At 36.1% G+C, this 14,606-nt stretch overlaps 1 protein-coding gene across 1 annotated transcript; it reads left to right on the top strand.

Annotated features, from left to right (window-relative positions):
- Positions 1-2,337: 2,337 nt before the first annotated feature.
- LOC136801142 (putative phospholipase B-like 2) lies at positions 2,338-14,584 on the top strand. Its single transcript, XM_067057765.1, has 9 exons — positions 2,338-2,722; positions 5,833-6,076; positions 6,360-6,448; positions 7,104-7,321; positions 7,833-7,927; positions 8,590-8,912; positions 10,605-10,757; positions 13,426-13,585; positions 13,832-14,584. Exons 1-9 carry the CDS (start codon positions 2,508-2,510, stop codon positions 14,018-14,020), a joined length of 1,686 nt encoding a protein of 561 aa, XP_066913866.1. The 5' UTR covers positions 2,338-2,507; the 3' UTR covers positions 14,021-14,584.
- The last annotated feature ends 22 nt before the right edge of the window (positions 14,585-14,606 follow it).

Here is a 14,606-nt window from a genome sequence, read left to right as displayed (position 1 = left end):
GACAATGACCATAGAAGTCGGGTTAAATACAGTTAATATATTGAAGTGGAACATTTGATGCCCAGCGAGCGAAGCGAGCAGATTCTTTTGGCTTTTTCGGATATTTCACCTTTAAAGAAGGGGAAGGAGAAAATTCTGGTGGGGTGATTTTTTTAAAGAAAAGTTCTACTGGGGTACGTTAAAATAAGGGCATTTCGAGTGGGGGTAATGTAAACTTTTTATCATTTTCAATGGGGTGTTTTTTTACAACAACAATTCCAGTGGTGGGGTGAATGATTTGTCCAGTGGGGCTGAAAAATGAGCCATTTTTGGAAAAAGATTTCACTGGGGTGGCCAGTGGGGTGGATCCCACTGGGTCACAGAGGCAGGTGTGCTCAATTGGCTCTTAGGAGTGCACTAATTCTCTTGCCATTTTCAACAGATATTTAATTCTAACTTATGGTATACCTTTTGAAAGATAATTTAGAGCACTACAAGTTTTGAGAAGAATAATTCCAAAATGAAAATGAAGATGAAAACTGAAGAAGAAAAAAATGAACTTTTTTGCTGCCAGAAACTTTATTTTGAGTACTTTTCACTCAACGAGCAACCTTCAAGAGGCTGTAACTTTCGATGCAATATTATATTTTGGAAAATACCTATATAGCTGAAATCAGGAGGCTACAAACTACCTCTATACTATAAATGAAGTTTCTAGTACCAAAGGATAAAAAATAAGTTAATCTTCATTTTCAAAAATTTTTTTCAAGAATCTTTTTTCTCAAATAGTATAGACTGCAAAACAAAACAAGTGCTTTAACCCCGGGGGGGGGGGGCAGCTGGGCAAAAGGACCGACGGGTATGTGCGGGTCCTAAGGGTACCTTTTCCAATATGTTTAAAATGCACTGTAAGGGTCGGAAAAACTAGAGATGCACTGTAAGGGTAGAAATTTTAGAAAATTCTTGAAAAATCTAGATATTTTGACCAAAAATGCTAGAATTTTGACCATTTTTTGCACGAAAGGGATCGAAAATTTGGGGGAAAATGCACTCTAAGGGTATGATTTTCACTGATTTTTGCTGCACTGTAAGGGTGCAATTTTAAAAGTCAATTTTTGGCCCGCACATACCGTCAGTCCGCAAACCCAGTGCCCCCCCCCCCCAAGTTACAAAAATCATGAAATTTCAAAGTAGTCTCTCTAAGGGTGGGAAAAATCACGATTTTTAGAAAAAAATTTTGATTTTGAGAGAAAAAATTACAAAAAAGTCTCACTAAGGGTAGGAAATTTTTGAAAATCAGAGAAAATTTTTCGAAAAAGTCTCTCTAAGGGTCACTTTTTCACTAAAATTTGGTCTCTCTAAGGGTCGGTTTTCGGAGGTCCCGTCCGCACATACCCCTCATTCGCCAGCCCTAGTAGTACCCCCCCCCCCCCCCGGGTCGCAGACCATAAGAATGCTGAGTGGGTAGCGGCTTTAAAGTGATAGAGATGACGGGTTCTTTAGAAAAAGTAATAAGATTCTTTTATTGTATCTTAACCCTATTCAACCTAGGCTTTTAGGGGCGGTTCAGAACTAGGGGGGGGCTTTTCCTGTACCACCCCTTAACTTTTGATCTAGTGGGTCTTTTTGGATGAAATTTGGCACACAAGATCCTTGTCACGTAAGGTAACTTTTGACAAAAAATTTTTTGATGACGTCACTCATCATGCCCAAAGTGAGCAAAAACCGGAAATTTCCTTTGTTCTTATAAATAACTATTGTATTCTAACAAAAGCTTTAGAAAAAAGTTGCCTGAGTTTAAAATGCTTATTTTATCCTAAATATTCAATAAATTACGGTTTAAACGATATATTTGACATTAAAAATAAATTTGTATTGGAAAAGTGTCAATTTTTGTGACACCTTACTGTCAGAAATGTCATCATGCTCAAGGTGTGAAAATCTTTAAGTGTCAAATTTTTTTTTATTTTGAAGCTAAATAAAAGTTAGGAATTTACAGAAAATTTCAAGGCAAAAGCTTTATTATTTCAGGAGTTATTACAAATAGTTTGACCTCCGAACAGAAAGAGCCCCCCCCCTAGGCCGAATAGGGTTAACGACCAACCAAATCAAATAAGAGCTTGTAAAAACTCCAGCCGGTCCCGAAATCGCGCGAACAGACTGGAGAGTTAGGTACTAGCGATATCAAATTCCGGGAAAAATAGACCATCCTTTGTTCACATGAAATGATTTGTTATTACATGGTCAAACGAAGTTACGTAACTTAATATTTGGATCAGAAAGAAGTGCGTCGGTGTATAAGCTGGTGAGTGCGGCAAAGGAGTCTTGTGATTTGCTGAGCAAGGAATGAAAACTTTAAAGTTTTGCCAAGTTTCACAGTAAGTCAGAAAAGTCAGAAAAGCATTTTCTACAATTCAGTCTGTCAGTCTGCAGTCAACATAAATTATCTGATAGTTATAAGCATGTAGAGAAAACTTTCTAATAATATCAGAAGCATTAGTTACACTTACACACAAACATAAGAAATCATGTGGACTTTTTGTCTGACTTTTCTGGGCTGCAGTTTTTTTTTGGTTGCTGGTCTTCCAGCTCAAGGTATCAGAGAAGAAGGAGATGACGATGATGTAGAAACCATCAAAGTTTCTGTTGTTTTAAACTCAAAGAATGATTTGGAAATCAAGGATGGAATTGTCAAGCCTTTTGTTGCCTATGCTGCTTTTAAAAACTCTGTAAATCAGACTGGGTAAGACCTTTTTTATGCTTTTAATAGTTAATACATGATTACGGTCAACTGCTCTAACTTGGGACGATTGGTCGAAACATGGGATTGGTTGATATCTGGCCTGTATTTTCACTTACTGTTAAATCTCTTTATCAAAAATTTGTTTTGAATGATAACTCCACCAAGTTTATCAATCACACTTCTTTTTTGTTTCTCTTCAACATTCCCAAGTTTGGAGCAGTTGGCGGATTAAGAAACAATATTTTCAAGATTTTACTGCCAAATAAATCATGCCTGATGGTTGTTGAAATAGGCATTATTAGCAGGCTCATCTTTGATACTTTCTTATCTCTAATACCGTCAAATACCGTCTATCTGACAATACGTGGGACAGCATCAATTCGGCCACCATTTCACCGAACCTCCAAAGTCATTTGATTTAAGTTAATGAACGGCGTATTCAAAAATACACGATTTCTCTTTCGCACAGAGTAGGCTTTTAAATCGAAATATGAAAAAAATCTGTAGTGGAACACACGCGAGTGTCTGGAACACGAAGAAGAACAAATTAGTGGCAAAACGATGTCACTCGTGCGGCAAGTTACTCACTCGCTATTTGTTAATCCCATCGGGCTTTAGGCGGTTAGGGGGCGGGCGTTCTCTAATTCTCCATTTGGTGTCCGGTCATTTTGAATGAAAACAAGAGTTAAAAATGGCGCGCTATATAAGTGAAAGTTATTGTGACATTGTTATGACAGAAAGTATGATTGATAAAGTTGGCGGAGTTATCAAAACAAAAATCAAAACAAGGATTTTCCTTCTCTCACCAATAGTTTCAACGTTTTGATTATTTTTAGCTCTAAAAAAGGGTGTCGAAGTTGGATTAGAGATGTCAATATTAAACCTAGTTACAGAACCTATTCTGAATAGAAACACAAATAGAAACAATAACAGACCCAATCAATCAAACTATAATCAAACTTCATCGAATGATTTAAAAAGTTGATTAAAAAAATTATCGAATGCTCCAATTCTTTTTTAACTTTGACCAGGCTCAATTGATTGTTTGGTTCATGTCCTAGAAGCTTTGAAAAATGGGTTGGTCGGTCATTCGGTAGCTAAAATTGGAACCTTTTTTTCATTTTCCCACCAAAAAACTCAATTTTTAAAATTCCTCAAGCAATCGCACATATACCTGGAATCTAACCGCGAATGTAAAGAAATAGCCTAAAGCCCGGATCCATAAAGGCATGCGCCGCGATTGCAAGATAACTTCTAGCCTGGGTATCCAGACTCAAAATTTCAGAAAAAGACACTCTTACCTCAATATACAAAGTTTCTAAAATTTTAGAGTCTGGTGCAACTAAAAAAGTCTGATACAGTTTTGAATGACACAGTCTGTGAGTAAACCCTTGTTGACAGAATCTCAAAACTGTGGAAACCCAGGCAGACACACATAATTATTTACCATAAAACCTCTTTTACAAACTCAATAAACTTTCAAAACTACTTTAAACTATATCCAAACGTCAGCCACATTCATAAAGGCTCCTTTCCATCAGCCATTTTGTTTAGAAATGAACCTGCGTTTTCATTTTCATTTGTTTATCTTTTTTTGCAAGGTCAGCTTTTTCCATAAATTATGCGCGCGCATCGACACGCATCGAAAAATATCACAAACCCCGCGAAAATTCTGCTCAGTGACTGGGCGCGTACTGACCAATTAGAGACACTCGCATATGCAGGGACAGATATCCCTGTAGACGAGTTACTTCGACCAGACCGTAAACCAGAGACAAAATATTAAAAAAAACTAGACGGTGAAATAGTTTACGGTCTGGATATCCAGGCTAGATGACTTCTAGTTGGAGATTAAGGCGTTTGCGGTGTGTGCTTAAAGGAATACAGCTGTGACTCTCTGCTTAGCCTAAAGCTCTGGATCCACAGGCACGTGCCGCGATCGCAAGATAACTTCTAGTTGGAGATTAGGGCGTTCGCGGTGTATGCTTAAAGGAATACAGCTGTGACTCTCTGCTTTTAGGTGCTTAATATTTGTTTTTAAGTACGGGTTACACCGGGACATTTTCTGTGTGCGAAGTGGATGTTGTTTATAGAAGAATCAAAGCGGTTGTCAGTTAAAATAGATTCGCAGAGATAGTTATTATCATGTGAAAAGGAGGTAAAATTTTTTTGATTTTCCGACTCAAAGTGAAAAACTTTTTCTCAAAAATTTAGAGTCGGTCGGAGAACACAAACCAAACTATTAATTGGGCCTGGCCTTTCCTAAAACCAACTTTCCTAATATTACCAGCTCTAAAGAAGGGTGTCAGAATTAGATGTTTGATGTCAACATTAGACCATCTTACCATGACTTTTCCTTTTGATTGTATTTTTTTGATTCACAATAAAATAAGAAGGAGTGGGCTTGCATCAGCCAATCATTATTAGCATCCTCAGTCAGATTTAGATGCAAGCAATAGGTAAACCATACTGTAAAAAATAGACAAAAATGATCAACAAAACTGTGAAATAATTTAACTGATATCCAGGCTACCAAGCTAAGAGAACCACCTAAAGCTACAAACAGTCTGTTCCTCTAAAGAATCTTGCATTTACACGCATGTGTAATTTGTCGTTCTTTTAAACCACATGCAGTTAATTCTGGTGATAAACAAAGAGGACAGAAGAGGAATGAATCTGTAGGAGCAGGGCCTGAAATAACAATATTTTGGTGGCCGGACATGATGTCCGAAGCAAATCGATTTGGGTTGGACATGTCGAAATGAATTTTTAGCTAGTTTTTTTTGGTGGAAATTAGGCCAGCTAGAAATTTAGAAAGACATTATTAGAGGTCGGACATAATTTCTGATCAGGATCTATTTTGGTCGGACATTTCATTGATTGGGTTGGACAATGTCCCATGTCCGACCGCTATTTCAGGCCCTGTAGGGGTGGTTCAGTCATTTTCGATCGGGGAAATGTGTCTTTTTGTCTATTTTAAGTAATGCAGGATTTAGATAAACTGCATTCCTAAGTCCGACCTGTAAAGTATAGACAAACAGAAGCTAACACACACTAGTTACCATTTTGCCCTAAACTTTTCATCATCAAAGATTTTGAATTTTGTTTAGATGGTCTATGTTGACTCTCTCTACAAATGGAAGCTTCGATGATGAGCTTCAAGCTCAAGCTGCCGGTATGGCTGAAGGATACATTAGTGCTGATCATATTATGATGTATTTTAATGCTACCGCAGCTGGTTATTGTGCCGCTGATTCTGCGTTCTGTACCACCTTACAAAATTATATTGATACTAATGACAAGTGGATTCAAGATAATTTGAAAAGTAACAAGAATGATCCGTATTGGAAACATGTGAGATATTTTTAATCTTGTTGTTAGGTTTAAAGTTACAGACCATTTTCATCTATCTTGTAGATGTTTAGTTTAAACTATACAATAAGAACATCAATCTTCTTTCTTCACTGTCCTCTGAGTTGTCCTTCTATTATATTATTATTAAATAATCTTTTTTGAGGAGTGGGCTTATAGTTAACAAATTCCTGGCAGACAGCTTCTTTGCATGCTTACCTTTATTCATATATTGATTATTTTAGTTTTGATTATTGTTATTAATTTGTACATATTGATTTCATAGGTCAATTTGGTTAACAAACAAATTGAAGGAATGGTTAGTGGGTATGAAGCCAGCAAGATGATGCCAGCAATGTCACTTTTTGATTTCAAGTATTAAGCTTTTTTCTTAATATATACGTAAAATGTTTTTGTTTTGAATAATTCTCCTGTTGAAAGTTGTGATATGAGCTATTATGACCTTTTGAGGTTCACATTACTTGCAGGAATCATTTACTCAATGATCATCCTTATTTCATAATTTCTTGTTTTCTTTATATCACTTCAATAAAAGACCTTTAATTTATGCTAGACCCTAAGCCTGATTTTCTGAGGGGCATAACTTAATTTTGACTGATGCCCTAATAGAGTTTTCTGTTCTGTATTTCGTGTTTCCTACTTGAATCAAAGGAATTTCGAGGCTGAAATTCTCTGAAAAAATAAGGAATATCAAGGCTTTGATCTGAGTTAAGCTTCTTATAAAAAGAAAAGAAGAAAATAAAAAATTAAATAAACAATAATTTAAAACGACTGTATTCACTTCATTGTAATACATAAGGGCAATATTCATGATTAAACAATAAAACCCCATTTTCCTACCAAAATACAGGAACTGAATTTTCTCTAAATACAAAAGAATATTTTCCTTTGAAAAAATGGATGAATAGAAATATTTAAGGAAATTATTGCCTCTGAACAGGACAAATAGTAAATCACTATGGGTCATTGACTCTTACTAAATGGTATTTTGAACCTTGTTTTTTTTCAGACTTCTCAACTTATTTGGTGATTTGGAAGATTTAGAACAAGCTTTGAAAAAGAAAAACTTGAAGAAAGTTCTTGGATCAGGTTCATGTTCTGCACTTATCAAATTATTCCCTAACAATGCTGAGCTTGCAATTTCACACGTTACTTGGAATGATTTCAATGCAATGTTGCGGATATATAAAAGATATAACATGTCACTACACAGTCACCCTGGGCAAGGTTAGTTATAACCTGACTTCCTGAGTATCGGTTATATATTTATAAATCTGACAATGCAAGGGGGGTTGGTTCGAGTTTTGGATGCCTTGCAAAGAAGGTGAAACGAAAAACTGTCACAACAATAATTGGAATTAACAGTTTTAAAAACGCCGTTAAAAAACGTATCAAGATGTTCCTCTCAAAAGTTGACTTGAAACTTTAAAAATTTGATTTTAAATTTCATCACCTATACCGGTATTGAATGATGGAATTTTTATGTGGAATGATTTAGAGAGATTCTATGAATATTTGTTCCACCACATCATTGACTCATTGAGCGACTTTGAAACATTGCATCTAGTCTTTCTTCATGACTAGAATTTGTTTTTTGGGAGAGTATTAGCTGAAATATAGCCCCTAGTACAAATAAACAATCTAATAATTAACAGTATTTGGTACAGTATCAGTCCAGGGTCACATTTAAACTTAGTAACAACTCTAACACTTCTCTAACATTTCTTTCTTACCTCAGAGAGCGGTGTGATTCCTGGCCATTTGCAAAGTTTTTCATCCTACCCTGGTGTGGTATACAGTGGTGATGATTTCTACATTCTCAGCAGTGGATTGGTAAGGTCTACAGAGAGTGTGTGCTTTATTCCCGGGGGGGGGGGGGGGGGTACTAGGGTTGCGAGCTGACGGGGGGTGCCACCTGACTTTCGAACTTTTACCCTTACCGGGACTAAAAAAGAGAAAACCAAGGAAATTTTGGGAATTTTACGACCCTTAGCGGGACTTTGGAAGTCCAAAAAAGGTACCCTAACGGCGGCACATACCGTACCCTCCATTTGCCTAAGTAGTCTCCCCCCCTGGGGGCTTTATTCTAAAGAAATGTATTTTAAAAAACATCAATTAAATATATCACCCTTCAAAACTATCGTGTTCCAATACACCCTGCAGGCAGTTTCTCAATCCCGGTCAACCAAAATCTTTTTTTGAAAGTTTTTTGAATTTTTAGAAAGTGGGATTCGATGTGGGTGTAAATAGACCGAGAACACGAATAGATCCATCTTTCCTTGAATACTTGTACATACAATATACACATCTGCAATATAATAATCGATCAAGACCATTCTCCTCACCTAGTGCCATGCATTTTGTTCGTTTTCATAACACAAATTACCGGCGCCGAAATATCTTTTGCTTTTTAGTACCCCAAATTTTGGATAATGATTTTGTTGGTTAAATATTCGGTCAAATTTTCCCAATTTTGCTTCTTTTTATACTAAAAGGTCACTCAAGAAACAACAATCGGCAATTCTAACAACGATTTATGGAAACACGTTGTTCCACAAACTGTTTTCGAGTTCGTCCGAACAGTTGTTGCAAACCGCCTCGCGCCAACGGGTGGAAGATGGGCGGAACTTTTCGAACGCCATAACAGTGGGACCTATAATAACCAATGGATGATCTTGAATTATAATTTATTCACTCCGGGAAAGCCGTTGCAACCGGACACCCTCTGGATTTTAGAGCAACTTCCCGGTACCGTACATATGGCAGATATGACAATGTTTTTAGTAGATCATGGATACTGGCCAAGTTTTAATGTGCCGTAAGTACTATAGGGCTATAAGCACTTTTTCGAAACTCATTATTATCTTTTCACCAAGAAATCTTTACGAGATGCTTTTTTCACGAATTGAATTCTTTGAAGCACCTTTGAGCAATGTAGACTTCTCTAAAATTATCAATTTTAGGTTAAGATTAGGTCTATAATTAATCTTCTAAATGGCATTTGTTACTTAATAGTCGAACGTGCGCAACGCACTGGGCTCAACTTCAGTGGCTTTCAAATCATTCATAGGCCCAATTGTAGACCCCCAGATATTCACCCAAGGAACAAGTGTGCCAAATTTCAGCGAAATCCGACCATTTTTGAAGTCTCCAGGCTGCCCCAAAGTTTTAGCCTCGTTTTGGCGAAAAACTCGTCCCAAGGCCCCAAAAATCAAAATTTTTGAAAAATGAAAAAAACACCCCCAGATATTCACCCAAGGAACAAGTGTGCCAAATTTCAGCCAAATCCGACCATTTTTGAAGTCTCCAGGCTGCCCCAAAGTTTTAGCCTCGTTTTGGCGAAAAACTCGTCCCAAGGCCCCAAAATCAAAATTTTTGAAAATGAAAAAAAAACACCCCCAGATATTCACCCAAGGAACAAGTGTGCAAAATTTCAGCCAAATCCGACCATTTTTTTTGAAGTCTCCAGGCTGCCCCAAAGTTTTTAGCCTCGTTTTGGCGAAAAACTCGTCCCCAGGCCCCAAAAATCAAAAATTTTGAAAAATGAAAAAAAACACCCCCAGATATTCACCCAAGGAAGGAACAAGTGTGCCAAATTTCAGCCAAATCCGACCATTTTTGAAGTCTCCAGGCTGCCCCAAAGTTTTAGCCTCGTTTTGGCGAAAAACTCGTCCCAAGGCCCCAAAAATCAAAATTTTTGAAAAATGAAAAAAATGCCCCCAGATATTCACCCAAGGAACAAGTGTGCCAAATTTCAGCCAAATCCGACCATTTTTGAAGTCTCCAGGCTGCCCCAAAGTTTTAGCCTCGTTTTGGCGAAAACTCGTCCCCAGGCCCCAAAAAACAAAAATTTTGAAAAATGAAAAAAACACCCCCAGATATTCACCCAAGGAACAAGTGTGCCAAATTTCAGCCAAATCCGACCATTTTTGAAGTCTCCAGGCTGCCCCAAAGTTTTAGCCTCGTTTTGGCGAAAACTCGTCCCCAGGCCCCAAAAATCAAAAATTTTGAAAAATGAAAAAAAACACCCCCAGATATTCACCCAAGGAACAAGTGTGCCAAATTTCAGCCAAATCGAACAATTTTTGAAGTCTTCAGGCTGCCCCAAAGTTTTGGGACATACACACACACAGACACACACACAGACACACATTCTCAGATTCTAACTCAACTGAAGTTGAGAACTAAGACCATGTTCAGACACGGTTCCATATCGCTACGAAACGAAACGATTCCGACAAGTGTGAACGTCAAAATTCGAAACTTAAAAAAAGGAGACTTTGCAAAGCAAAATGGATCAAAACAGTTTCGCTCCACTATTTTACTCGGAATTAACCTGCTCTGTTTTCTTGCTCAGAAACGTTCCGAAACCAATATGAACACTTCCTATCTGTAACAAAAACCATACCGAAGCGATATGAAACCTTAAAACGTCTGAACATAGTCTAAGATATCTATTTGAGTTTATTTTTCACCTATAAATACCCTTTTATATTATGTTCCACATTAGATATTTCCCTTACATCTATAACATCAGTGGTGTAACTGCAGCTAAAGAAAAATACGGAAGTTGGTTCGATTATGACTTGAACCCGAGATCACAAATCTTCAAGAGAGATCACGAGAAAGTGGTTGATATGCAAACGCTAGTCAAACTTATGAGGTATGAAGGTTTCTAATCATACAGTTTTAAGCCCGGATGGGGCTAGAGAGGAATCTTCAATCTTCAGATTTGCGCTGCGCTGTATTTAAAATGACTGATTGAATCTATCCCCTTCTTTGTGTTTAAGCGGCATATTTTTCGAAATCAGTCCGGCGTCTGCGTGGAAACCACACGAGACACGCGTTTAAGATAGGAAAAAAGTGACTTCAAGAGTTTAGAATCTAGCACCTTCGGGGCTTTGAAATCAGTGTTTCTAATGAGCTTTTATTCAAATCTTCGTCCAGATGAATATCGTCAAACTATTAGATAGTTTACATTTAAACCTGTGACTTAGAAATGAAGGTTTTTCAGGTTCGAATTACTGGTCACGTTTTTTCTTAGTTGTTAGCAGAATCAGTTCGTAAGAGGGATCCGATTCAGTTTTTGAGCTCATTTAAATTCAAAACATAGCTTCCTTACATTTAGAGGAATATCAATTTCCTTCTGTCAAAACAAGATTATACTCGTTTTCATCTTATTTGGCGCTGCAACCAAATAAAGAAAGAAATATCATTTACTCAAAATACTAACATTACGTATATTCTGAGTTTTTGTACCTGGAGGTCCTATAAATTAACCTGTGTTCGTCCGTTCGTCTGTTACATACTTTTCTCGGGATTGAATCATAGCAATTTTGTGATTTTTGGTACAAAGGTGCAAAATGGTGATTACCAAAATGTGACGGAACCCGATTTTCGAAAAAGAAATTGGCTCAATTTGGGCCTAAATGATGCCCAAAATAGGGTTTTTTGGACTTTGTGAAGAATCTGTTCATTAGTTTTTCCTAATTTTTTGTTGTACAAAGACGTAGAATTACAGTGTGCTAAATATGAAAAGGCTCATTTTTCGAGAAAAAAATTTTCGGCAGCAACTTTTTAAAAATTTTTAAATTATTCAGTTTTTGTTTCTACATTGCCTTCATTAAACTTCTATTATTCGTTTTAAAAACAGGTAGGTCCCTAAAAGTATCGCTTGTTTTGTTTTAATTTTTTGGTTCACACAACCTTTGGCTTTTTATGTTTGATTTGTTACTGTAGATGGGTATTAATGGAAGTAAATTAAAAGTTTGAGAATTCCGTTAAAAAATATTTCTTGAAAATCTTTCTTCATCGTTCAGGTCATTTTATTGATTTTGTCATATGAGATGGCATTGTGATTGATATGACTTGATAACACGAAAAGAAAAATAATCTTATGGAATTCTATACCTGAAATATATTTGAATGCTATGATAGGTCATTAGAAGGACATGAAAAAGTTGCCCGAAGGGCTAGAAGTGAATCTTTAACCTTTCTCAGGCAAGAAAAAGTGAAGCCTTAAAATGTCCGCTGATTTTTTTATGAAGGATTGAATCTTTTTGGAAACCAGCAGTAAATTTTGCTTTGAATTCAGCATTTGTGTGAAATCCACGCACAATTAGCCTACCTAGGAGATTCACTTCTAAGCCTTCTGGTTTTTACTTCATTGCTTACATTATCTCATACGCCTTCTTATAAACTTGAAACCACGTTGAAACTAGTTTAGCATGCTAGACGACTTATTTGGACACAGTAGGAAGTAAGCAAACAATAGTGGAAGGGATAAATTGTTGTTTATACAAACTGATACTATCACGTAAGAATTATCATAATTATCATTCATTTAACAACAATATTACACACGGAAAATCGAATTTAAATAAGAGCGATATCGTTTGCTTACTCATCACTCATTCACAAGCTTTTTCTTATTGAATAGACACAGATTTGTCAGAAAGAGGAAAAGAAAAATATTTTTATAAGCATAATATAACAATAGGCACTCACTGTCCTGATGATAAATATGTGTCTGGTATGAAACGGGAACACTTATGTAAAAATAAAACCTTTAATATTATTATTAATTGAAAATAAAACAGCCGTAACGACGGCTGCAAACTCCGATAGTTGTTACGGGTCAGCCTTTCTTGATATAATTAACATAAAATTTAAAAGAGCATATCCTAGTAAGTTTGAGCGCGAACGCAAACCAAATCGGGAAATCAAACAGGAAAGATCGGGAAATCGAACCCGACTATCGCGATTGATCGGATTTACGAACAATTACAAATGAAAAACACTGATTTTAAGAGACTCCTTAACCGGAGTTTAATTAAACAGGAAAAAGAAGTCACACAAAAAACCAGCATGAATGTCCGTACAAACACCTAAGAATAAATGAAAATAAAAATAAGGAGTCAAACTGTTGATTCATGTTAACACTTTATATATTTCAAGTCAAAGGTAAAATTATAGAATTCTGTACAAAAAAGTACCACGTTTTTAAACAGTAAAACGCACAAGAAGGCTCCCAAGCTCTTCTAGCGTGATTACGTGATTTGGAAATTTTTATTTCGTGTTTGCGTGACGAGAGGTCAAAAATGGATCGTGATTTGAAATATTTTTGAGCCGTGATGCGTGATTTGGACTTTTCAAAGAGATGTGTGATTATCCAATTTTTATGCTGTTTTACGTGATCATGATTGAAGACAAAAATTTGCGTGCTATCGTGATCAGAATTACCGCTGGGGGGAGGGGGTTCTATAAGCAAAAAGAAATTTGAAGGTCAAGTTGTGTTAGAAAATAACGCCATTATCACATTATTTTTGTAGATATAATGACTTCAAGAACGACCCAATAGCCAAATGTAACTGCACTCCTCCCTACAGTGGTGAAAATGCAATCTCTGCAAGAAGTGATTTGAACCCTGCCAATGGCACCTATCCTTTCGGCGCTCTTGGCCATCGACGACACGGTGGTACCGATTGTAAGGTAAGGGCATATTTTTAGGGCATATTTCCCTGAATGAGTTTTAGGAAAGACTTTAATGTGCGAAAATTATAGCAAATTTTGTACAGTACAGGTTTTATGACTTTATGACAAAGAGGGTGGTAGACTGTCTTCACTTCTAAGATTAGATATATGGAGCAATTTTTTTATTTGCGCTCCCATACGTATGTGGAATTAAAAGTACATATGTACACGATTAATCGAAAGTTGAATTCTTTTCTTTTTCAGGCAACGAACTCACGAATGGCACAAACCTTTTCACAATTCATCGTTGCTGGACCAACTTTTGATCAACAACCACCCTTCAAATGGTCTGATACTGAATGGAAGAAGCCCCTGGGTTTACCAGATGAGTTTAAATTCGAACCCGCTCTTCTTGATTGGAATTTAGAGGAATGGGCACAAGAACCATTTTAAAGGAAGGTATCTTTTTATAGTAAACCACAAGGAGAACAAGGGATATTCAGAAAATAAAGTTGCTCATTTTTATGAATAATTATCGAAATATGTCGTAATTTCATATTTGAAAATTCTTGTAATGTGAATAAATTCCGCACCCATCAAAGACGTTGATTCATCAAAAATATGTTTAGATACTCTAGATTTCACCTGAGAGCTAAAAGCATTCACAAAATTCGTTGAAAAAAAAAATATGTTAGAAGCAATATATTTGAAATTCCTAAGAAACTCCAACCTTCTCTAAGTTCAAATTAAAAAAAAAAATTCTTGTTCAAATTTTGTAGATAGAAGTAGATTTTTTATTTTTTCCAAATTAGTTTTTCTAATCTATAAGCTAAATTAAAAAATTTTCCACAAAATAAACTCCCATCTTTATGAAAAATGTGATCGTTCTTTCATAGTATGACTTTGAAATGAAATGTTACCAAAAAAATTTATTAGTATTTTGTTCTGTTCTTTGTAAATAGAATTTTTTGACAAGAATAATTTTGGTTGATTTTTTAATGACTTTATCTCATTAAACCGTTTTGACAGTTATTTTTTT

Source organism: Clytia hemisphaerica, unplaced genomic scaffold (assembly GCF_902728285.1).
Source record: "Clytia hemisphaerica strain Z4C2 unplaced genomic scaffold, Clytia hemisphaerica genome assembly, whole genome shotgun sequence".
NCBI lineage: Eukaryota > Metazoa > Cnidaria > Hydrozoa > Leptothecata > Clytiidae > Clytia > Clytia hemisphaerica.
The sequence above is the reverse complement of the archived record's forward strand: the minus strand, read 5'-3'. Positions and strand labels throughout refer to the sequence as shown.

Bases quoted from the DNA above. Each gene is read 5' to 3' on its own strand.
- LOC136801142 (XM_067057765.1), top strand. From the start codon at position 2,508: ATGTGGACTTTTTGTCTGACTTTTCTGGGCTGCAGTTTTTTTTTGGTT. The intron at 6,449-7,103 runs GTATTAAGCTTT...GTTTTTTTTCAG, and splicing joins ATGTCACTTTTTGATTTCAA to ACTTCTCAACTTATTTGGTG. The intron at 8,913-10,604 runs GTAAGTACTATA...GTTCCACATTAG, and splicing joins TGGCCAAGTTTTAATGTGCC to ATATTTCCCTTACATCTATA.